The 26,258-nt window shown below is 41.6% G+C and overlaps 1 protein-coding gene across 1 annotated transcript in view; it reads left to right on the top strand.

Annotated features, from left to right (window-relative positions):
- Positions 1 to 15,752, top strand: part of atp9a (ATPase phospholipid transporting 9A) — a 34,731-nt gene extending 18,979 nt beyond the window's left edge. Inside the window, exons 15-28 of the mRNA XM_083895263.1 lie at positions 1,405 to 1,566; positions 2,045 to 2,137; positions 2,255 to 2,338; positions 3,140 to 3,310; positions 4,030 to 4,128; positions 5,536 to 5,625; positions 5,875 to 6,019; positions 7,070 to 7,134; positions 7,812 to 7,967; positions 9,384 to 9,448; positions 9,675 to 9,783; positions 9,887 to 9,944; positions 11,564 to 11,767; positions 14,058 to 15,752. Coding sequence (XP_083751389.1) covers positions 1,405 to 1,566; positions 2,045 to 2,137; positions 2,255 to 2,338; positions 3,140 to 3,310; positions 4,030 to 4,128; positions 5,536 to 5,625; positions 5,875 to 6,019; positions 7,070 to 7,134; positions 7,812 to 7,967; positions 9,384 to 9,448; positions 9,675 to 9,783; positions 9,887 to 9,944; positions 11,564 to 11,767; positions 14,058 to 14,194 — 1,638 coding nt within the window. The 3' untranslated portion in view covers positions 14,195 to 15,752. The remainder of the gene's footprint in view (positions 1 to 1,404; positions 1,567 to 2,044; positions 2,138 to 2,254; positions 2,339 to 3,139; positions 3,311 to 4,029; positions 4,129 to 5,535; positions 5,626 to 5,874; positions 6,020 to 7,069; positions 7,135 to 7,811; positions 7,968 to 9,383; positions 9,449 to 9,674; positions 9,784 to 9,886; positions 9,945 to 11,563; positions 11,768 to 14,057) is intronic.
- Positions 15,753 to 26,258: the final 10,506 nt, after the last annotated feature.

Genomic DNA, 26,258 nt, shown 5'->3' with positions numbered 1-26,258 from the left:
GAAGTGGCCTGTGGAATTCAACTTGATCAGTTTCCTGCGGTGTATATACGGATTTCCTTAATGTGCACTCCATCCCATTGCACTTATCCCCCTTTTTGAATTGCCCCTTTGATGTATACTTTATTAAAGCGCCCCATAGCAGTTGTGCGATTAAAGAACTTTGTTTTGGTTTGCTGGTGGAAAACAATGAAAAACAGTTTGAGTAGCTCAGTCATAAATCATGCACTGCAGATTGTGTCAGTATACTGAGATGTAGTTTCTTCAGCTGTCAGGAAGTCTTAATATAGATCTGGTTTTCACTGTGAGCAGTAAAGACACAATGTGAGTTTTAACTATATCGGTTAACGTTAACATTGTGTCCTTATCGCTTTCAAGACATTCAAACATTTTATTGACTGAAATTGATGGCGAATCACGTGTGTGTGTGATTCAACGTGGAAACCTGATACCCTGTGCGTTTTAAAAAGCTACTCTGCGATGTGGTGGTTCTGAGTCAAGACAACTGACTATATGATTATTCAGTTCGGTGAGAATCGACAGGCGCCGCAGATGCTCGTGTTGCAAGGTGACGATGCCGTGGCGGACACCAGATCCCCAAATGCCTCTTCAGTGAATATTTCTAGACTGTGACTAAGCACAGTCTTCATATTTCCCAACCTGGATGACAAACATTACGGTAGTCCAAGTGTTTCTGACGCTCAAGTCTTCCCGGTCGTGCATCGTCAGACCTCATGAACACATATTTCCAAAATAAGTAATTTTGGAACTGCAAAGTCTGTGGTTTCAAGATGGAGCTGGAACAGGGCAATCTTTGTTGTTTTTTCTCATCTGTGTCCATTTGGCCTCTCTACTATTAGCTCTGTCAGAAGATGGATGATGAATTGGGTTTGTGAACTGGCTTCTGGTCTGGAAGTTATTGGGCAATGGTCGTCTCCCCCTCTTTTTCCTCCCACGTACACACACACACACACACACACACTTTTGTATTTATGGATGTTGTCCATTTGTGACATCCTTCAGGAGGAATCAAGCAGGAGTGATATTTTCAGTTCAGAAATGGACATCTCCTTAGTTTATCAATCAATATTCTTGAGTGCTGAAAATGCTCAGGCTATTGATTAGAGCTAAATGGTTACTGTGCTCTCAGAGAAAACAGCAGAGGACACTTTGGAAAGAGTCACTTGTCAGTTATGCAAGTAATGGAGCATCATATTGACATCATGGCTTCACAATAGGAATAATAAAATCAGATGGCCACTTTTCTCTTTTGTTGAATCTTTCTAGGTGATATTGTTTTATTTATTAAAAACACACACATCAATATATCAGCCTGTCTGTAGTTTTTTTTTTCTTTCTATATTTCAACTGCCACCTTCTACAGTCTTAACATTGTGATGTTGATAGGTGTCGCTGGTGCAATGGACAGAGAGCGTTGGGCTGACACTGGTGGGAAGAGACCATTCCTCCATGCAGCTGCGGACCCCTACTGGCCAAATCCTGAACTTCACCATACTTCAGATTTTCCCCTTCACCTACGAGAGCAAGAGGATGGGCATCATTGTTCGAGTGAGTGCAACAATTATCACCTGTGAATCATGCTCTCCACTATCACTTCATTTATTCAGTATTGTATTAAAATGACTTTCAGTTAGTCTGTTTTGAGTCTGTTGCTAGGAGGCATATTTTTATTAGTCTTTCACATGAAAACAAAGGTTTATTTTATCGCATATTATCTCAGGAAAAACTTTACCTTGCAACGACCTCTGACTAAGTCCGATGACTAACTTTATTTTTTTGCCTGGGCTATAACTCAGGAAGCCGACTTCCTCAAAATAATATTTTCAAGTCCCCGTGTGAATACCAAAATAAGCTGTCCATTTCTAGGCAACACAAAAATCATGAAAAAAGTGCATGTTCACAGCAGCTCACATGGGTATGGACAGATGCTCCCTCCTGAATGAAGTGTAAATGAGTATTTCATGTTGAGATTGTCTATATCTTGTTCCTTTCACACACAGAATAAAGGGACTTATTTGTTTTCTAGGATGAATCAAATGGAGAGATCACTTTCTATATGAAAGGTGCCGATGTGGTGATGGCAGGCATCGTCCAGTATAATGACTGGCTGGAGGAGGAGGTACAGTTTTCACAAATCATCTTACACTGACTGAGTGATTTTATGGCTGTTATTAATAACGCACAGACTACTAGACGATGTAACTCGCTGACTCCACATGATCGTTCTGTTTTCAAGTGTGGAAACATGGCGAGGGAAGGTCTGAGGGTCCTTGTAGTGTCCAAGAAATCCCTGACTGAGGAGCAGTATCAAGATTTTGAGGTAAGCACTCTCTTGTGGGTCAAACCCAGGCTCACATGTAGGACTGTGTCTTACATTTACTTACATTTACTAACCACAAAGTAGAAGATGGTCTTGCTTAAGTCTGGATGGCAATGTTAAACATTCACACTCTGTGGGTTTTGATATAATAATAATGTGTTGCACATCTGCTCAGCTCAAATTACACCCGTAATATGTTTCTGACTATGATTTTATGAAGTATTTCTAAATGTCAAAGTGGTTTTTTTTTTTTAACTGACCCCTGACCCCACACACCCATACAAGCACCATTCCAACTCATTGTTGAAGCAAGGCAGGGCAGTCTCCCCTGCCGTCTTCATTCCCAGGCCCATTACTGAAGTGTGTAATTGTCTAAGCAGAGCGGGTGGGCAGCAGTGAGTCATCAACTGAGTCACACACAAAGTTTGTGTTCCTGTATGAGTCACTCTGCGATTATTTTTTGCTTTATCTCACTTGCTAATTGCACTGTAGCTGGAAGACTGAAAATGGACAACAGTCAACGAAACTAAACTTTATATCATCATATGTGGAACCTAATGTGCATGTCGAATATCGTGTCCATGAACTGCCCATCTCTCTGTGGGTAGCAACTTTCTGTGAATGTGTGCAAACTGTGTCGGGCTTCTTAGTTGCTGTTTTTCACATTTCCTCCCATGTCTCTTCTGCAGCTCTTGTCCATGTTAATATTTACTTGTTCTGTTCCTGTCTTTTATCTTGCAGTGACTATACCGTATTTTTGTTAAATTTCAAAATATTCACATCCGTTCTTTGCTCCCCCAGGCACGGTATGTCCAGGCCAAGCTTAGTGTCCATGACCGCTCTCTGAAGGTGGCCACTGTGATTGAAAGTCTGGAGATGGAAATGGAGCTGCTGTGTCTGACAGGGGTGGAGGACCAGCTTCAGACCGATGTCAGGCCCACCCTGGAGATCCTACGCAATGCAGGCATTAAGGTCTGCAGAGCAATGACAAATCACACACCTTGGAGCTCATAGCAGCCATCAATGAAAACATGCAATCATAGAAACTAGACAAGTACCTGTGTTTTGCATATCTGTCAACACAAAAAGTGTATTTGAGTACCTAATTAATGTATATAGATCTAAAGTGATGTCTTCAAGTGTTGGCTGTCGATACACATTAGGTAGTTGATTTTCTTTTTTATAAATATACATTAGGTAATTTAAAGGGTTGTTTTACCCCAAGCAATAATGTTTTAGATTTTCCTCTCAGCTCGAGTGTGTATCTAGCTAATACACAATTCAAACAATCAATTTTCAATTCAAATCAATAGTCAATTTTCAAATGCTGTGATCCTGTTCATCTCTACTAAATCAGAGTGGGGGTAAACATCTGTAATGTTACATTATTGCCTTTACTTTTTGTAGAATATCAGTTATCGGATTACATTGGCCATAAACTGTGCGTCTCTGTGATGACACATGTTTGTCTCCCCTTTTGAATCACAAGCACAATTAAAACAAGTCCAAACATCTTGGCTACCACCGGGTTGCTTGATCAGTTGAGTGATTAAAAGTTTTGACCTCTGAAATTTAGCCTTTGTAAATCAGTTTTACTGACAGATTGCTGAAACAAAAGCAAAATTAGTGTGAGAGTGGAATATTCTCTAGCATCAGTTCATGTTATAACTCAAACATTCTCCCCTGTGTAGGTGTGGATGCTGACAGGAGACAAGCTTGAAACGGCCACATGCACGGCGAAGAACGCTCATCTGATCACACGCAACCAGGACATCCATATCTTCAGACCCGTAAGTGCACCACAAGGACCCGTCTTCACTTTTGTTTGAAGTGATTTCAGTACCACAGGGTTCATTGCAGTTCAGTGTAGCGCCGACAGTTTCCCGAATCCTTTGACCCACGGGGCATCGATTCTCTGCTCGACCAAAGCCCATTTGCTCGTGGTCATACAACTCCCCACAACTACGCATACAGCCCAGGCCGGCGTCCACAGAAGAATAAATCACCTCCCACCAGTGAAAGCATCCAAGCCACTGTCGGAGAGAACAAACGGGCCTTCGCTCGGCCCGAGAGAAGAAACCAGCTGAACCACTCCCAGAGGGAACGTGCACAGGGCTCACTTCCTAATTTGTTTTTCAGGTTTCAGGCTCTGTCATCGCTTTGATAGTCCGCTTCTGCCTTCCTCTCTGGAGCCGCGCCAGAGCAGAGGGAGCTCCTGCCATATAGGAAGGTTACAACTTGCGCACAACTGTGGTTACTGGAAGAGAATAACAATGGTTGGCACGGCTTGAAAACCTCTGTCCCGGTGGACGAGGGAGTGCTGACTGGGCCTGCAACACATACATCTGGATTAGTTTCCTGGTGGCCACCAATGGCCTGATCTGGATTGACGTACGAATAGTCAGCGAGTGAAGGATATTCATACCAGAGCATAACTCTTGTTGACAGATTAACACCACGAGTTGACAGTGTGACATTTTTGAAGAATTGTGAAGTTTATATTTGAATGTCATACAGTTGGTTTTCCACTTCCACATTTTCCCATTCCAAGTAAGATATCGGTTTAGTGTATTTGTTATGTTGTCAACAAGTGTATTAAAATAATGACTATAGGAAATTTAACACAAATACTACATTTATCAGGGAGTGAAAACCATTAATAATTAATCGGGCTCCTCGGTGGGGTCTTGCATGAAATATCTGCAGCCTAGATGTCCTCGATTCATGGATAAACTGGGCGACTGCTCATGCTCTGACACATTATTACATCACATGTTAATTCAGTTTTCTGCCTTGTTGAGCTCAACTTTTAATTACAGTCGATCCATTAGAACAGCACAAGAAAAATATGGGCTGCACCTGGTAATCATTTTTTATAATTGATTAATATAAAAGTTATTTCCCTGAAGCAATTACACTGTGTTTTTGGCCTATAAAATGTCAGAAAAGATTCCATGATGTCATACTCGAGACACTGGAGCCTCACCATGACAAAGAAGTGTTGATAATCAGAATAGTTTCTCCATCGATTAGCTGGATGTTTTTAGGCAGATATTTAGTCGCTCTAACGTTTGACTTCACAGCTGCTGGAATGATAACCATCATGCTGACAGACAGTCACCCATGAGAAATGTTGTTTTGCTGAAGGTTTTTTTGGATATGCGTGCATTGACAAAATGTGGTTTGTGTGACCATAGGTGACAACGCGAGGGGAAGCTCACCTGGAGCTCAACGCCTTCAGGAGAAAACACGACTGCGCCCTGGTGATATCAGGAGACTCGCTTGAGGTGAACTCCCACTGACTTATCTCTCCCGAGTAAAGTCAAACATGTTGTCTGTGTGATGCTTGATAATCGCTGTCAGTGAAATACCTCTGGAAGTGGTATCTGTGGTTAGAGTCATTTTTTCTGAACAACAGCAGGGGGTTAAACTGTAAGTCAAGTTGAGGTACAGTGGACCCCGCAGCTGAGATCAGTTATAATGTGGTGTCCTAATATACTCACTCACATTTATCGCTTGAATGGTTTCACTTGCAGGTTTGTCTGAAATACTACGAGTATGAGTTTATGGAGCTGGCGTGTCAGTGTCCTGCTGTGGTTTGCTGCCGCTGTACCCCGACTCAGAAGGCTCAGATAGTGCGGCTGCTACAGGAGCGCACAGGCAAGCTCACCTGTGCTGTAGGTAAGTTTATAAAAAAAAAAACAGTTGTGGGATTTTAACAACTCTCCTTTCTCTGCATCCTCCTCAACAAACATCAAATAATCAGTAGCATTTACAGTACAGATGTCATTTCTGTTCATAAAGACCACGTTATGTTGTAAAAGGCAGCATGAAGACACATTTGTGTCCATTGGCTATGGTGTTGTTTGATTTGATTTGATTTTTATACATACTGTGTACAACATACTGTGACAGAAAAAAAAAAAAAAAATCAGAAAACACAAAAATAAAGCAGATTAATCAATTATGTCAAGCAAAACAAAATAAAGAAAATAAAGAAAAACTATGAATTGGAGAAGGAGCAGGCAGAGGCATAATGTCGTCATGGAAACGCATCATGCGTTAACCTAGTGCCCAGCAATAATATAATTACACAATTATATACAATGTATATATACTGCATTAATGCATACTGCATAAAACAATGTACACCAATACAATACAAAATTGGAACCTCATATTGTACAATAATAAACTGACTAATGAAAAAAATAAAATAAGATATACATATACATATAGATAAAATATCCATAGTAGCCTTATGCATTTCTTCAATGTGGAAAAAAGATATACATTTAAACGTTATGGTATGATCAGTTGTTAATATTGCAGTTGCACTTCAGTGTGGCCCAGGACACATTAGCATTAGCCACATGCATGTGGTCAGAGTGATCTGATCTTAAATGCATTCATACTGTACTTATCATCAGTCTGCTTGTGCTCCGGTCAGGAATGATTTCATCAGGGCCAGAGATGCCCACAATAGCGTACCTAAAAATAAACACATTTTATTTCATATGGGTTTTCTTCCATTTCAGCTGCATCACTCATTTCTGTATCTCAGCCTTTATCTGTCAAATTCCACACTTTTGGCTGCAGCTCTAATCTCTTAATCGGGGGCCAAATTAAGGGAGTGCCTCATAAAATAACTCGCACACAAAACAAACACTAACGGTACGTATTGGGGAGTCACTGAACACTGACACTTCCATGGCTTTTGTTTTCTCTTAGGGGATGGAGGAAACGATGTCAGCATGATCCAGGAAGCCGACTGTGGCGTGGGAGTGGAGGGAAAAGTAAGACTCTCTCCATCTCATCGCCTCACATTGACATGCCGCTCGCACAGATTTTTCGCATCGCGTTTCCTGTCAAGATCTCTCTCACGTTCAGAGACATGCAGAGTGACATGCACACAGATGATTCCTCTTTACGACAGTCAATTGTCTGCGTAAAGGAAGTGAAGTTGACAGGAAGCTTTGTGCCTCAGTAAAAAGTAAGAGTTTCTTATCAACTAACGTTTGATCAGGTATGAACGGCCACAAATCAAATAAGTGTGGACACGCTGAGAAATTGGCATGTATTTGGGGTTTTTTCCAAGACTTGGTTGAGAAACTCGATACCAGTTGCACATCTGTTTAGTAATCATGAAGCTGGAAGCAGCTGTGTGGTGCGAGCCTTTACCAGTTTGGAAAAAGTGAGCTGTTCTTGGACTGGTCAAATGTCTCAGATTAGACCTCATACATTTACAACTACTGGAAAGTTTCCTGTTGTCTTCTAAAAATGACTTCCCTACACATTAATATTAATAAGGTTTGTTGTGTGTGTTTGTTTAATCGGTAAAAAAGTCTTGAGTCTTGCCAGTGTAGTGTATTTAGCCTAATTCTCTACAATTACACCTCAAATGCTTACAATCTCAGGTGAGCGCAGACGCATCGTTCTGACTGCTCCACTGTGCTGCATGTTTGTTTGACAGGAGGGAAAGCAGGCCTCTCTGGCCGCCGACTTCTCCGTGACTCAGTTCAAAAATCTCGGCCGTCTCCTCATGGTCCACGGTCGGAACAGCTACAAAAGGTCCGCAGCTCTCAGCCAGTTTGTCATCCACCGGAGCTTGTGCATCAGCACCATGCAGGTAGAGTACATTCACAGTTCACTTTTGCCCATTTTCGTGACGAGGGGAGTTTCACGACCGCAGACTTTTGCACCCATTATTTTAGACGAGAGCGCACAGAATAAAAATGGCTGTGTTAAACTATAAGGTTCTCCAAGAGCAAGTACTGTACCTCCATTAACCAAACGGCACAAGTGTTTTAAATAGCAAACAAGAAAGGAGAAATTGTTTAGTAGATGCACTACCGTTCAAAAGTTTGGGGTCACCTATACCTATTTTTTTGTTTTCTATTAAAAGTCACACTTTTATTCATCAAAAGAGTTGCAAAATGAATAGAAATTATATTCAAGACATTGACAAGATTAGGGTTTTCAAGGATTTTCTAATCATCCAATAGCCTTCTAACGTGATCAGCTAACAAAATGTACCATAAGAACACTGGAGAGATGGTTGCTGGAAATGGGCCTCTATACACCTATGTACATATTCCATTGAAAACCAGACGTTTGCAGCTAGAATAGTCGTTTACCACATTAACAATGTATAGAGTGTATTTCTGATTCATTTAATGTTATATTCTTTGAAAAAAAAAGTGCTTTTCCTTAAAAATAAGGAAATTTCTAAGTGACCTCAAACTTTGAACGGTAGTGTATGTTTAGTATTTGAATGAAGAGTGAAGAAAGTCAGTTTAACTGTTTTGCTTTCCACAAACTAAATTTAGAGTAAAATACTTTACAGTGTCTAAAAAAGCACATTTTGTTTTTATGTTTATCCACAAGAACTTTAAATGTGAGGAGTGAATGATTGGGGTGAGGCATGGTGAAGTTCCATGGGTGGTCAATGGAAGGGTGGTGTGCATGATGACTCAGAGGAGTGGGCCCGTGGTGCCCTTCAGAATACCCCCCCCCCCCACACACACACACACACACACAAACACAACACTATCCCCAGTCCAATTCCCATGTCCGAGTCAACCCTCAGCCCCCTCGCTGGAGGGCGGCCCATGACTCACTGCACCGTGGACTTTGGGGTTTTGGGGACGCCCTTTTCCGCTGGTCTGGGATTAACACCGACCACAGCTGTGACCTGCCTGGTTTGGACAACTCAATACTTGCCTCCTCATTCTTATGCTGAGGAGGCAGTTAGTCAATGAAGGTTTCTCCAGCAGCAGCAGCAGCAGCTGGCTGTAAAACGTGGATCCCTGCAGTGCTGCATTTGATGTGGGGATACAGTTAATTGATTATTCACAGTGTGGTTACCTTTCAGTTTGTGCTGACAGCTTAATGTTGCTCTCAAGGAGCTTTCATTTCTTACCATTGCTCTGACTTAAAGTGGCCCGTTTGTTTCTGTAGCGTTTGAAAAACGATTTCTCCCATTATCATTATATATATTAATGATGTGAAAATATTAATTTATTTTCTTATTTTCACTTTCTAGGCCGTCTTCTCCTCTGTTTTCTACTTTGCCTCAGTCCCACTCTACCAGGGATTTCTGATTATTGGGTAAGATGCAGACTCGGAGTGGCAGTGACTTATCACAAGAGCATTTGCCTTGTTTCTGTGGCATTTCCTCTGCGTTAAGTCACTGTTGAAATTTGAGCAGGGGAAAATATGAAAGGATCGACTACATGACTACATGCATCTGTAATGAATCCAGCACTACAATGTGTGGAACTGGATGTCCCCCCCCCCCTGCTCACTGAGGACACTTTGATTTGATCTGTTTCAGCTACTCCACGATCTACACCATGTTCCCCGTCTTCTCCCTGGTGTTGGACAAGGATGTGAAGTCAGAGGTCGCCATGTTATATCCAGAGTTATACAAAGATCTCCTAAAGGTGTGGAACGTGTCTTCTCCTCCTCTTAAATGTCACCGTACAACAACAAAAATACACAAACATGCTGAATATTGTGTTTTGTGCCATTGTTTTCTTTCAACAGGGTCGACCACTGTCGTTCAAAACCTTTCTAATATGGGTTCTAATAAGCATCTATCAAGGTAAGGAAGAGTTTATAGAAACTACTGTTTGCCAACAGTGCAGATACTTACATGGACAAAAAAAATCCCTTGACACTTTATTCAGGTATTCATTACAGGTATACTTTATAAATATTTTTAAATCTCTTAGGACTTTAGTTGACAAAAAAACAAAAGCTATATTATTTATTTATACTTTTATTTTGTAATTCTGCTGGATTCTGCATTGAAGAGCCTCAGTTTTCTTTTAATTTCAGGTTCAGTGGGGGTAAGAAAGTAGTGGAAAAACAGTGACGTTTAAACCTGCCTATTTTTTTTTTCTGTTATCCCTATCACACGTCGAAAAAAAAAAGTACATTTCCACCACTGATCTTTTGAAGTGAAGTGTTTTGCACGGGCGCATTAAGCAAGAGGGGACACTGCTCGGTGGTCCAGAGTTGTCCATAAAAATATGCCATGATATACAGTACTGTGCAAAAGTTAGATGTGTTGTTTTAGCAATGCAATAATAACCCTACAGTCTAATTATTTCTCACTCGCTTTATTAAAATAACACATTTTTTCAGGAAAAAGTGCCACGTGTTTAGCGCGAGCTTCCCCTTACGCTTGCAACAAAAGCACAACCCTGGCTCTCGCTCTTAAAACTGAAGTGGAAACCTAATTAATGTAACTTGTGAAAACTATGCTTGTCACACTACTTCTTGTCATAAAATATGTGCTGGGAAACACCGGGTTTATTCAAGACACGCTTGAGCATTACATACACGTGTAGTGTGAGGTAAACTCATTGACAGTTTGTTCATTTAAGGCCAACTTTCTGCCACGTCTTTCCAATCCAAATGCCAATGATCACCATATTTGACCGACATAAAAATGACACAGCTGGTGGTGCAATGACACTTTTGCACAGAACTGTATGCAATATAATATACACTACTGTTCAACAGTGTGGGGTCACTTAGAAATGTCCTTATTTTTGAAGGAAAATCACTTTTTTTCAGTGATTATAACATTAAATGAATCAGAAATACACTCTATATATTGTTAATGTGCTAAACGACTATTCTAGCTGCAAATGCCTGGTTTTTAATGGAATATGTACATAGGTGTATAGAGGCCCATTTCCAGCAACCATCTCTCCAGTGTTCTAATGGTACATTGTGTTTGCTAATCGGGTTAGAAGGCTATTGGATGATTAGAAAACTCTTGAAAACAGTTTTGCTGGTTCTTTGGCAAAAGGGCAACATTATTATTTTGAATAAAAAACATTATTTCTAATCCTGTCAATGTCTTGACTATATTTTCTATTCATTTTGCAACTCTTTTGATGAATAAAAGAGTGACTTTTAATGGAAAACACAAAAATAGGTGACCCCAAACTTTTGAACGTTAATGTACTTTTAACTTGTATTTCACAAAAAGCTTTGAAGTACAATACAACTTTTTTTTTAAAGTGACAACCTCTGCCTTAAGCTCTACCCAAAACGTTTAATCCAACTTTAAACTTTCCATTTCACAACTTAACGTATGAACTGTCTCTTTCAAAAATAAAAGTGCTATAGTTAAGTATGTTGTTGATTCACACTGCTGTCGGCCTCACTGTCCGGTTGTCACCTCCATGTTTTTTTTCTTCTCCACAGGGAGCATCATCATGTACGGGGCCCTGCTGCTCTTTGAGTCAGAGTTCGTCCATGTCGTGGCCATTTCCTTCACCTCTCTCATCCTGACCGAGCTGCTGATGGTGGCCCTGACCATCCAGACGTGGCACTGGCTCATGATCGTCGGCGAGCTCCTGAGCTTGGCCTGTTACATCGCCTCCCTCGTCTTCCTGCACGAGTTCATCGGTGAGTGAACACGATAAACGCGGAGCTGGTGAGATTCTCATAGAGACCAGAGGACAAACACACACAGTGTGTGTGTGTTCCTGTCGCCGTGGCCTGATTTGCGCTTTGGATGACCTTGACTAAACACGTCAGCATTCAGAGGTGAGGGAGACCTCCTCGTTCACACGTGCCCCTGGTGTACAATAAGCTGTGGTATGCTGTGAAGTCTAAAGGTGAGCACGCTGACATGTTGTCGTGCTGCGGACGAGGCTTCAAGAGGAAATGCCGGCAGCCTTGTTAGCTTCCTGTCGACTGGCGTGGCTCGTGTTTATCACAGAAAAGGTGCGCGTTACTCCACTGCAGCCCGGCTGTTTTGGCTTTTATTTACTGAAGTTGCCTGAAAAGTTAAGACGTTTTTAGTCGTGCCACATTAAGACTGTGTGACATATACAATGCTCTAACCGAGAGCCGAGCCAGCCTTTATTTTCAGCTTTATGTGGGGTGTGGAGTTCCATTTTCAGCCTACAATCTCTCGCCCACCAACTATCATGACTGGCCTGTGGTCAAGCACGGACACTTTTCTTCTCTCTCTTCTGAAGTTAGACTGGAATAGATTTAAAGGCTATTCTTCTGCTGCATGTGCAGATTTTTACTCTCTCTTCTGACATCTTGAGCGGATTTGTATGAAACTGCAATACTTACATTTTTCTATCTCAGACGAATTATTCATCTTCGAAGAACATTGTGAACTACAGATGGAACTTGAGTGCACTCACAAACGATAATATGCACTGTAAGCTTTACTAGAAAATCAAAATCCAGGGCAAATTAAAGACTGATAAAGGCCACTGAACGCATGTAGGAGAAAATAATTTCTTGAGTGTACTTCTTTAGTGAAAACCAGTCTCTAACAGCAAAGCACACTCTGGTGCCCGAGCGATTCTCATGATTCAAACGAGCCCAGACCTCGAGCCTCTTCATCTTCTGTGCCTTCTCTTGTATTTTTTTTTTTTATTTATTTGTGTGACACATTTATTATATGAGATATGTGTTCAAAGTCAATGGATCAGATATCCCTAAATACCACACATTACGCACAAAGAACGATGTGCACCACTAATATCATCTGACAGGCATGTGAGTGAGGGACGCAGTGATCATGTGAGCGAGATTATTTTTAATATGAAAGAAGGAAAAAGATCAGACTGAACATACTGAAGGGTGTAGTATTGTATCAGCACAATCCTTTTTAGTTTGCTTTTAGTTTAAAGTGAGATATTTGTTTTTTTGACCTAGAAATCTGTCGTTGCTCTCATTGATCTTTAGCCAGGAACAGTGGCGCATTGTAGCTTCTTCTTTTTCTTTAGCCGGTGGTTAAAATATCTGTGCTTTGTATTTTGTGAATTCATGAGTGATTATTTAGGTCAAATCTGTATCGGTGCTTAAATTTGATAATAACATAGAAGCCGAATTTAGCCGAAGATCGAGCTCACCTTTACGCCGGGGTTTATGTCGTGAGTCAGCTTTTCTAATTGTATGTCCAGAATTTTATTTATTGATTTATTTAAACAGGTGGTGTGTTTTGTTGAGCGTGTGCAGAGACTGCGCTGTCGGTGTGAATGTAGTGATCTGTGGATTAAGATTAACGGCAATCGAGACAATTCAGGCTTGTTGTGGCAGCTTTTTATGGAGAGCCTTCTCAGTCAAAATAAATAAATAGAAACTCAAATTCATAAATAAAATTATTCTTTTCAGGGGACTTTTAATTCCTAATTGATTAATTATTTCAGACTTTTATTTTGATGCGCCACATTTATTTCCAGGCTCTTTTTCCATTTTCAATCCTAGTATGCAAATGAGGGGGCGGGGTTAATCATAGATCCAGACTTGAAGCAGCAGCAGCTATCATCGTCTATGTCGATGTCTTCCAAAGCACTTATCTGTCCGGGTGGACGCACAACACCTGACCTGGTACTGTTGCTGTTCACCAGAAGAAGCAGCTAGCTAGCGATCGCGATCGACAGGTTAGCTGCTGTTGCTTTGGTCTGGATCCGGTGTATGATTAACCACGCCCCCTCACGTGTTGTTAAACATTAAAAAAGAGGGGTTATTTTGTCCCATATAGTGCTATTATAATTTTTAACCTCGTTTTCAAACATATTTTAAGAAAAATGTGCATTGTTTATAAAGTCTGTGCCCCCCCGGGTCTGGGTCCGGCTGCCTGAAGAGGTAAACAAAATCCATTGATGAGAAATGTGCGTCTCTGTCCCACAATCTCACTGTGATCTTTTGACTCTGTCGTCCATATCAGACGTGTACTTCATCACCACCGTGTCGTTCCTGTGGAAGGTGACCGTCATCACGCTGGTGAGCTGTCTGCCTCTGTACATCCTCAAGTATCTGCGGAGACGCTTCTCCCCGCCCAGCTACTCCAAACTGACCACATAAAGAGCGGCAGGAGGAGCCTCGGGGGCCTCGTTTAAAGGGGGGGGGACGGGACGCGGGAGGTCGTCCCCCACCGTCTTCATCCAGCAGAGCCTGCACTTTGAGAATCAAGCATAGGTTCCTTTGCGCTAAATTTGTTGTGGAAAGCAGAGATTTTCATCAGGGACAGGTTGTTGTTTACTGAGGGAGACGGAGCAGTGTTACTGGCTACATGTGTCTGATGCAAAGACTAACCAACGGCTGCTCTCTGTAACTCACCGACCGCAGCGGATTATGAGTTAATTTGCAAGGTTATGTCTTATTTACGGTCGGTGTTGCTCTCGGCACTAAAGACAAAAACATGTTGTATAATAATGTGGCCACATTGCTTGTGTGTAATAGATTAAGATGCCAAATAAGGGAAATTATGTCTGTGAAGTTCATTTTATAACGTCTAAAAACCACTTCAGGGAGAACCTGAAAAAGTCAGATGTCACTGAGGCTTAATTTTCTCTCATTTTCCAGTTCCATCCTAAAAATGGCTGTTTTTTGTTTTTTTTATTATTTATTATTAGACTCTGAAACTGATGTAGCATTCTCACTCGACCTGATTCACACTCTCCTTAAACAGTCATTTCCAAACTCTGACTGGCTAGACTTTGCATAAAACACACGTCTACAAGTGTGTGTGTTTGTTTATGCGTCACCCTGATGGCGGAGGTGTGGTGGCTGTTTATTTTTTTCGAGTGACCTGTGGTGTCTGATGTTAAATCTGTCTTTGTGTCGTCGTCGTCGTCGTCGTCGTCGCACGGGGGCCCCGACTTGTTTCGTGTTTTTTTTTGGCGAGTGGTCTGACGCAGCCACAAAGGAGAGCTAGTTATTTTCAGCAGAAACCTCCTGGCCGCGTGGATGCGTGTGTGTGTGTCCGCAGAGGAATGCGGCAGCGTCTCATGTGGCCGCTGGGGCTCTGGCCCGGCACGACCCACGCTTTCAGCATTGCATGATGACTCACTTTAACAGTGACCTAAAGCCATAAATGAAAATCCCTCTGTGACCAGTGTCCAGCTGTCCCCCCGCTTTCTAATCTAATCCAAGGTCTCCTCACTCCTCACTGCGAACTAACCGTCACCATTTCAGCTGTGAATAACAAAGGGAGCAAAAAATCACAACTGTGTGAATATTGTTAATAAGCGTTACAACTGCAAATTGTACATTTCTTGTGGATATTCATTTCAATTTTCTGGTGGTGCGATGATCGAGCCACTGTGAATATTTAAGAACTTACATGGTTACGTGACCCCGTTTATTTCAAAGTTAATTTAGAAGAGGAAAGAAAAAAACAGAAGGTGCCATAATTCATGGGTTAAACTGACTTTAATCTTCTCTGAACTCAGCAGGTTTGCACTGGATTCTTTTTTTTTTTTTTTTATCTTAAATTTTTTTTTGTTGTAATACAATTACAAAAAACATCAAATGATGCTTATTTGGTTGTTTGTAAATAACAGTGATACATTTTAATTTATTCAGCTATTTAATTAATTGAATTGAGCCGGTTGCACTCGGTCAAAAAGGAATGAATTGTGTTGATATCAATGTTGTGATGATGGCGATTAATAAACCTTGTCTCGTTTATTTTTTATTTCACGTTATATATAACGACTGTCATTTTGAACCAGATTAAAGGTGACGATGTCACATGCTGATGATTTCTTCGTTTTGTGTTGACATGTGTGTCACTTGCTATTTTGTTTGGACATTAACATGATTTATCCGCTCTGTTATTTGTTAACAAGAAGCTAACACAAGAAGGAAAGAAAAAAAACAACCAAATGACTGTGTAATTGTGTAATTTGTCAACTCTGATGCCAGGCTGTGAAATGGAGCTTTTCTTTCGGCTTCATGACCTTTTTGTGAATTATAAAAGTGAAACCAGTCGATTTTCGTGCGACCTGACGCGACTCGGCGGCGTCACACGGAGTCACAGTCGAGTTAAAAGTAAAGGATTCCCTGTAGATAACCCAGAATAGTCAGAAATAAATGACATGGTTTTTTTATTTTTCCTTCTCCCAAGGCCTTTTCCCCCAAACGTGGATTGAGAAAAGAGAGTTTGGACTGAAACCACGTATCCACAGATCAGCGTGTGTGAAATCGATCGTGGTGCTTCAGTTTCCTGATGAGGTGCGAGTTACACAGGACATAAACTGGTGTCGGTGCAGGCTGGATGTTTGCTGGTGTCTCACCAGAGGAGGGAGTCCCTCATGCTCTGAGACGCTCGTGTGTTCACTCTCATCTTCTCTTGGTCCAGGTTTTCATTGACACAGACTTCAAAACACATAGACATAGAAGCATAATCAGGAACTTACACAACTGAAATAATGAATATAATCGCCGGAAGTGAATAAACTGTTCATTATTTAGTTTTATTGTTTCATTTGAAACTCGCTGGGAAAGTGTTTAACTATCGATGCTTCCAAGGCTTTTTCAACATGTAGTCGAGCATAAATATTCCATGTATAAATAAATGTTATATCCAACACCCCCCCTCCACCACCACCTCATATTCCATTGCCTAAATGCGTACATTACACCATGAAAAGAAACCATTTAACTTAATCAGTTCCATGAAAAGTGAAATTCCACTCCAGAATCAACAGAGCTGCCTGCTAACCTTAACATTTGTGGTCTTCCCTCGTGTCTTGCAGCCATGGAGCCCCCGCTGGTCCGCTGCCAAATCCACAATCCAATCAGAGTCGAAGGAAATTTTAGAAATTTGCTTTGCATTTTCTTCTTCTTCTTCTTTTTTTTTTTTTTTATACAAGGTTTGTATTTGCAGGCGTTCAGAGGAAAGAGGTATAGCTCACAACTGTTGCATAACATTCCGCCCAACTTGTCACAAGGTCGGTGAATTTTATCTTTGGCTCTCTCCGAGACAGGAATTTGTGTTCCAGCCTGGAAACATCTTACTTTCTGCTCCCAGTGGAACAGTGTGCAGGGACAAAAGAGAAGACTGCTGTGTATATGCTCCGCCACAAACTGTCACAGGCCCCTGACAGAAGCAGCTCATGCAGATGGTGGATATGGAACCATGAGGGCTCCATATCCAACCTGGAGGCCAAGGCGACCGCATCGGCGAGGCCGTGCACTGGGCCTCTGGCCAGAGCTCCTGAAGACGACTCCTGCTGCACAGTCTGAGGCTCTGAGGTCAGCGGTGCGTCTGTGACGCCGTCACTTGTGTAAACTCGTCCTATACGCTATACTCACAACAAGTTAAGGATGTTTGGCTTTTGGATTCAATTTCAGAATGTACCTAAAATGCACTATAACCTTTCCAGGTGAAAAAGGGGAAATAAGTAGTTTATAGTGCCATCTCGAGGAGAGGCTGAAATTTACAACAAAGACCTGCTCCTCTGCTCACCCCCCTCCCTTCCCTGAGCGCTACGGTATCCACAGCCGGTCAAATGTCGTCCTCGTCGTCTTTCTCCGTGTCAGCAGATGAGGTTCGTGAGGCGAGGGAGAGGGCGGAGCTACCGCGGCCGTAGCAGACGAAGCGGAGAGAGAGGAGGCGGGACTTCCTCTACAAGTAAAGAGACGCTTGATTTGTTCTCTCGCGTTTGTCCTTACAGGCTCCGGTAGAAACATGGCGTCTCTCTGCTAACAGTGGCTATGCAACCGCGGCCCGCGACCATGTTATTTTACATGACTTTTTGAAACACTAAGAAAATGAAACAAAAAATATTATACAGCGACTAGACAATGCAGGAGCACATAATATGTATAAAAAAGTGGATTTTGGGTTATATAAACCCATAAATACTACATATTGTCCCTTTAAGGGATACATATTATGCAAAATCAACTTTTTTTAAAAATAATTTTAAATATTTGGGACTCTGGAGGTCCTATGAGTAGGCAAAGATGTGACTCACTCATGTTTTTGTGGTCCGCCTCAGTCTAAATAGATAAAACATGCGATGTTGACTTCCGCGCTCATTGCTACGTCCTACGTTCCTGACATTGTTGTCTCGCGGAAGTTCCGCTGTGTATCGAAGCCCTTCAAGATGATATTTCATCTCAACATTTAAAGGGACACTGTGTAGTATTTAGCCACTGTTAGCAGCGAGACGCCATGTTTCTACCGGAGCCTGTAAGGACAAACGCGAGAGAACAAATCAAGCGTCTCTTTACTTGTAGCGGAAGTCCCGCCTCCTCTCTCTCCGCTTCGTCTGCTACGGCCGCGGTAGCTCGCCCTCTCCCTCGCCTCACGAACCTCATCTGCTGACACGGAGAAAGACGACGAGGACGACATTTGACCAGCTGCGGACACCGTAGCGCTCAGGGAAGGGAGGGGGTGAGCAGAGGAGCAGTTCTTTGTTGTAAATGTCAGCCTCTCCTCTAGATGGCACTATAAACTACTTACTTCACCTTTAAGTAAAAGTTACTTAGTTACTTTGCGTGGGGTGTGAGGGTAGTAGAAATATGACAAGGGCTCAGAAATCCAAACTATTTTGGAGCTCACCGGTCCGGCGCGACACAGGGTATTACGTCACATCATCATTGGTCTGGTTCTGGTGTATATTTTCCCCCTGTAGGTCTTCATTGTGCTGAATTTGTATTTTTACTCAGTAACGGATAGGATTTATAAAGTAACTAAGTACAATACTTGAGTCAATACGTACTCAAGTAAAACACAAAATCCTGATTTTAAATTGTACTTAAAAAATACAAAATACACAAAAAACTATTCAATACAGTAACTTGAGTAAATGTATTTAGTTACTTTCCACCTCTGGTTATTGACACGGTGAGACCAAGACAACACTTTAAAATTGATTGTTGTGATGTTGCCGTCACTGTTGTTACCGTCGCGTCCTTCTGGTTAAATGCCCTGCTTTCATGTTAGAATATCACTGTAGCGTGAACTTTGTCCAATATCCCTAACTTTTTGCGAGTAGCGTACGTGCGAGAGCTCTTTCTGAAACACCAGTGGACACATTTGGAACGACACCAAATGAACCTTTGAATTGTTTACTACGCTGCTGCGTAAAGTGCTCTGTGTTAACAGTGGGGTTTTTTTTTGTTGTTGTTGTTTTTTTGTTTTTTTTTGGCAACGATGGCCTCAGCACTGAAACATGGCAAAGCATGAACACACACACACCCTCTCTTCTGGCTCTATATATAACTCTGAGGGCCTGGAATGCTTTGATTTCCTTAGCACCCGCGACTGTTAAAGAAGACAGAGTGCAGATGTGTCTCCCTGCCTCTCCCTTCTGATCTCTGATGACACTCGTTAATTCCTCCCACAGCAACACAACAAAAACCTTCCAAATCACTTTAAGACGCGACGGATTAAATGAGCTGGTGTCCGTGAGGTAGAAATTCAGCTGGTTGTTATGAGGGAATTCATAACTTCTTTTTTTTTTTCCTTTCAGCTGTTTTGACTACTGGATATTGATTTACCCATTTGTGCTTCGACTAGATACGGAGTCGTGTTATGAAATATTGCAGGATGGAACTGGAAACCTGGGTTAAGACAGAAAATAGCTCTGACATGGGAGGTGATATTGTTTCTTGGCATTTCATGTGGCTGCGCTAAAGGAGGGAAAAATCCATGAGCTCGTCCACCACTTTTCCACTGGACTTAAGGCACTTGAATTCTTTTCTACAAACATCTGAGTATCGATCAGAATCTTATTACATAAGGAGGCGGCTTTTCGGTCCCGCGGCACGGATGTATGTAGTTTCCGTGTTGACGGAACGTATTAGCTCGTTCACACAGTTTGGAAAAAGGGAGAAAAGGCTTTTCCAGGGATCTCGAGTTGTGGCAGGATGGAAATTAGATTCCCTTATTGCACAATGACAGTGTCAGCATTACCCTGAGCTGGAGCACTGCTCGTCTAACAATTACTGTTCGTTATGAAACGCAAAGCAACATTTTGAATCATCATCATCATCATCATCATCATCATCATCATAAGGCAGACAAACTGTGTGTTTTTTCCAGTTTGTTCATGTCTGAAAACTGAAGTCACTCCCACACAAGAATGTTTTCATTATTATTATTAATTATAATAATAGTAAAAAAAATAACACATTTACACATGAATTAAGTGTTTATAAGGACGTATGTGATCAGAGTCACACTTTTTCACTCTTTTCTTCAGAAGTGACTCCAACTTAAAAGAATGAAAGTGGGTCTTAACTTAACTTTAATGCACTCATGTTGTTTTCAACCTTTGAAACTAAACATATTTTATTATTGAATGGTATAAGTTAACTTTTCCTGGATTTCCTAACACCTGGCAGTCAGCTGACCAAGCCTATAGACTGGAAATGGAGGGAAACAGCTGAGAAAATGAATGGAATAATCTGTGTGTTTTTCCAACTTTCCATCCATGTTCATGTTAATGTTCTTTTTTTTTCTCTTTCTTTCTTTCTTTTAGAAAACCACTGGCCCAGATATACTGCGTTGACTGTGGGGCCAATAAGAGAGATGTTGACTGTAAGTTATAAACTACACACTAAAGCCATAGTGTGTGTTTTTAAATAAGGACACTTAAAGGGAACACATTATGCAAAATCAATCAACTTTTTAATCATTTAAATCCTTATATTTGGGACTCTGGAGGTCCTATCAGTCGGCAAAGTGTGAAAAAAGATGACTCACACATGTTTTTGTGGTCCTCCTCAGTCTAAGTACAGGAGATGAAAAACACGATGTTGACTTCCGCGCTCATTTAGACGTCACAATGCGCTAAATTCCTGGAATTGTTGTCTCGCGGAGCTCCGCTTTGTCTGTTAAAACACGCGAGAGTGCTGGCGAGAGCAACGGTATCCGAAAAGTTCTATTCTTGGCTCCACAGTGCAGCACAGAGTTCTACACAAACTTCCAGCCTCAGAGGATTTATCTGTCCAGTGGATACATGTTATATATGACGGCAATGTGCCTGCTAGAGCCTGCAAATGATCACTTTTCCAAATGCTAACTGCTGTTAGCTCCCAGTAGCCTCTGTCATTTCCTGTCTCTTAAGTTTCGTTTTACTATTTTTAAGGTGGACCTAAAGAGATACTACTAAACAGAGCGTTCTGAACAGGGCTGTTTTGGCAGAGTGATTGAACTGCTGTGGTGCTTCATCCTTATGGTATTTTGACCTATGCATGTCACAGACATGTTCATTATGACACCAGGGAACTAGGTTAACTTGGAGAAATAGGGTATAAAATGACCCCTTTAACTACTTAATTAAGAAAACAAGCGTTTTGATGTTCCTTAGTCTTTTTGGGACAGGTGTATCTGTCGCAGTGCATGCTGGGAGAGGCTCCCTCTCCACTCACCTGTGTTTAAAGTCACGTGAGAAGAGGACGATGACAGTATGTATGTATGTGTGTGTGCACTTTGAGAGGAGAGTGAAGCCACAGAGGGAGAAGATGAGGCAGCAAACACAGGATTAGTTCTCTTTATGTTGCCACTTATTAATACTTTTTCATTGGTTTGAAATGATGCAGACTATTGACTTAGGTTCTCTTTAGTTGTTTCTTAAGTTGATTTACTAGTAAGGAGATTACTGGACCTGAAGTTCAGGGGCCCGTCAGCCCATTACTGGTCCAGTTGCTACACATCTTTGGTTTATTTTGGTCGGGGCTCACTTTCTTTCTTTTGGTTTTGATTCACAGTTGTGGCATCGTTTACATGACTCCTTTTGAGCCTATTTGATTCCTTAAGGAGGTTTTTCCTACTTGGGTTTGATGAAAGACTCTTTATAAATCAAAGTTATTATTATTATTATTATTATTATTGCTAATATTAATAAAGTTTCCAGTAAGATATCAGTCAGGAGGACACAAAATAAATGAATTCAATCACTGTAGATGCAAAAAGGAGACATGACATACATAAGAGAGCAGATCAAAAACTCATGCTTCACTTTGCCCCTTGGAAAGATTTCCATGAGATACCAAACAATGAAACCATTTCCATATCAAAGTTCCACTGCTTGGATTTAAAAGCTCAATCACAAAATGTGACACTTGGAAAAGTAAAACGAGGGCAACGCTCGAACCCAGGCGACTCAATGAGTTGTTTAACAGCGATGGAAAATACTGCATGAACTTGGAAAAAGTGGCTTTCTCTGAGAGAGAGAGAGAGAAAAAAAAAACGGAAGTATAAACCGGACCGTCTGGACGGAGGCACTTTTCCTTTCTTAGAGCGTGTGCCACACTCATTCGCTCATTCATAATCTGAGTCGCATAAATGTTTCCTAATAGTGGAGAGGAATTTATATCTGGGCGACTGAGGCTGCCGCACGGTTACCCCCAACACGACGGGCTCGTTACAGTAACCTTGTTCACCAAACAGTCTCGAGTAGATTAAGCCCGTGTCTCAAATCCAAAGCAGATCCTCTAATTACCCGCCTCCCCTTTGCCCCCTCACTCAACTACACACATTTTCCTATGAATGGCCTCCAGTCTGACAGAACTGATCCACTGCAGACGTCTCGGCACACGAGATAGAGTGTGTTTTACAGAAGGCTTTTTGTCCCGATGCTCGCTGGTGTCAATCAAACTGCTCCACAGTGACGCTAGAGCATTAGCTTACTTGTATTTTGACTTAAAAGTCGGCGAGAAAACAGCTCACCTGGCTTTGTACGAGACAACTCGCCAATTATTGTCCAAACAGAAAAGAGACAAGGTTCTCAAACTGTGGGACTGTGTACCATCAGTGGTACCCTGAGCTTCCTCTGGTGGTACTTGGAGAAAAATCAAAAATACGGTATGTGATCGGAGCGGAGCAGAGGAATTATAATCGGAGTGCGTAGCAAATTAGACAAATAATCTTAGGGCGCTTTCACACCTATAGTTCGATTGCTTTGGTCCGCACCAGTCAGAAAAATGTTATAATGTAGCAAACAGACATGGTAACGGTTTGCTTTCACATATGCATCGTTCTAAACCATTGGTTCTCAAAGTGCGGCCCAGGGGCCAATGGCGGCCCACAGAAACATTTCTGGCGGCCCGCAATGGATTACAGTTGATAGTTTTAATCCAGGAGCTACTAAACTTGTTAAATGTTTATTGGACATTACTGGATACAGACCAATAAATTTAAACAAAAATACTGGGTATTTACCTGGTTTCTATATGGTGAATTTTAGTGTATTATTGGGTTATAAGCTGGTAATAAGCAGGTAGCTACAGCCTCCAATTACTAGCTATTTACCCAGTAAATATATGGAACAGAAATGTGTTACTTGGTATTAACCTGTAATTAGAAGGTAAGAACAATGGCCAAAATACTGGGTAATTACCCAGTATATTATAAAGCGTTAATTGGCCCTCAGGTATCAAAACTTTGAGAACCCCTGTTCTAAACAAACCAAAATAGACCGCGAAGACCATCGGCACCGGAACCAGACCGATTTCCACCGGGCACGTCACCATCACGGTCACAGGAGCTGATCGCTGGCTCGCTGAAAAACGGCTGGTTCACAAGGCAGCGCTCATGGCAAAGGACGGCGCAAAACCGCGGCGCTGACACACCCGCTGGAAATTCAGGGTAACCTTATCTCATCTCATACCCAAAATGCATTAAACTATACCATTTCGTCCCATTTGGTTTGGTTGGTTTGGAACCGTACCAAAGTAGGGCAGATAAAGCGGTCCAAGACCACCCCTTGGACCGGTCGATTTGGTGCGCACCAAAGTGCCGAGATTACATTCACACCTATGGAAACGAAACGAACCGAACCAAGGGACCAAACACGTTTGGTGCGCACCAAATGCTGTAGGTGTGAAAACACCCTTAATCTAATTTCACTACACCAGTGTCTGAAGTACAGTATTATGATGCCTGTTCACACCACTGTATTTTAACTTTGGCGATAATGGCGTTACTTTGAGAGCTCAATATTCACTTGGTGAATATTGGTACTTGGTATAAAAAGTTGCTTTGTGAACTTTTGGAACAGAACCTTTGGGTTTATTACATAAATCTGATCTTATTTTCCATTTACTTCTGTTTCTTCACATCTAAACAAACATGAATCCTCTTTAGCTAAACGGATTTGTGTAATAATTTGCATTTGCATCTTGGTTGATATTTTATTATCTAAAGTTATTTTGAATAAGCAAATGGAAAATATACATTTAAAAAAAAAACACAACTCAAAAGCACTGAAAGCATTTGGAGGCAAAATGAAATGTTTACTTTGGTTCCTCTGACTTTATTTTACTGCTCAGTAGATTCCTGGTGTACCTAATAATGTGACCGGTGAATGAGTTTACTGTATGTTTCTGACTTTGTGGAAACACCTCAGTATGAATGTGATAAAACAGACAGAGATAATCTAATAAATGTATGGTCTTATAACACTGTCACCAGATTATTTCATTCAAACTTAATTCCTCTCTTTTCATTCACTGTCCATTTAGAAAGCGGAAATGAAAAACGGTAAGACACTCCTCTCCTTCCCCCTAAAAGCTGTACTCTACTTTCAACAGCCCATAAAAGTGAAGCCCATGGTTTGCCAACACTGGAGAAGCACACGGGGGACTCCAAAAAAAGTAGCAGGACACGGTTCGGCGTGAAATCCCCGAAAGGGCGACTGCAAGAAATATCATTATACGCCGTTATACAAGAGTCGTTCATGTGATTGAGTCTGAGCCCGTTCCCAGTGTGGCACTCCCTTTGAATATGTCTCTGTGACCTTGTGCTTGTAAGTGAGGACAGAATTAAACACACACACACACACACACACCATAAACAGCCAGTGGAGTTTCATAAAGGCAAGAAAATACAGGAAAACCCCCCCCTCCATACAACCTTATATAACTTTTATTGCAGTGGAGGAATTGTCCACGTGATCCACTGGGGTCAGTCTTTGTAGCTGCTCAGCTCCAGAAGATGCTGCAAATTTCCATTAGGACATGAAAAACGGGGGGAGGCAGCTTCTTCTTTTCCCTCTCTGGAAACAATGGGATTCTCTATATTCCATGTTCAAAAACCAGGGCCGTGACCTTTTTGAATTTACCCTAAATAAACTTTTTACAGCTGTCTGGTCTGTTATACTTTTCAAATTTAAAAGACAGTCGTCTGGTAAACTGTGTTAAGTTCATTTAATGTAGTCTATCCTGTCATGAAACTCCAGCACTCTTTTTTTTTTTTTTCACCCTCTCCCTCCCTCCCTCTCTCCCTCTCTCTCTCTCTCTCTCTCCCTCAGTGTCCTACAGTAATTTCTTCATCCCCACAATGAAGTTCTTGTGAGCTACTGTCTGAGAGAAGCCGCAGAAATGCCTTGGCGCAGGAGCTGGAGACGTCATGGATTCCTGAGTGTGGGGCTTTGCAGGAAAGCCCTGAGTCTCCGACATGGAGCGGCTCCAGGTTTCCATGGCAAAGGCGGACAAACAGGAGGAAACACTGAGGGAATCCCGTTATTTTACAGCATTGGACCATTATAAACACCCAGAGCGGGGAAGGAAGCCGCTCTTGATTCTCAAGTAATCCTCACAGAGCTCTTCGGAAGAGAGGGACTTCACAGTCAGAGCCACTGCCGAAGCTGACGCGGCTGCATGTTTTTTGCGAGCACGGAGCGACTTTTTACGCGCGGCTTCTGTGCGTTTACAGAGTTTTTCTTCCACCTTTGTTCAACATTATTAACTGAAGGAGACATGTTCCTTAAAGAAGAATAGTTTTTTTTCATCCGTTTATTTAATTCGAATTTTCTATTTTCTCTATATTTTTTTTTGTTTTTTATTTTTTATTTTTTTCCCCACTTTTTTGTTCTCCAGATGTTTAGAGATACTTGGAGGCTGGCGCAGTACCACACCATGAGGTCGATGGATCAAGGTACTGCAGAAGTGTTGTGATTATCTGGTAATCAACCCATTTGATTTTTAATTGATAGAGCAGTGTTAGACTCGGTTTTTTGTGTTTATGTTGTGTGTCGTTAAAGGTTTTAACAATTGTTTTGTTACACTTTTAATTCATTTTAAATAAGGTTAATGCATGGACGTCTGAGAGTCACGTGACCCCCACCTGTCATTTCATCACTTCAAACATTCCTGTATTATTCTACTTCATTTTTTGGGGGGGCGT

This window comes from Microchirus variegatus, assembly GCF_963457635.1.
Source record: "Microchirus variegatus genome assembly, chromosome: 9".
Taxonomy (NCBI): Eukaryota; Metazoa; Chordata; class Actinopteri; order Pleuronectiformes; family Soleidae; genus Microchirus; species Microchirus variegatus.
This window is presented reverse-complemented; position numbering and strand designations above follow the sequence as displayed.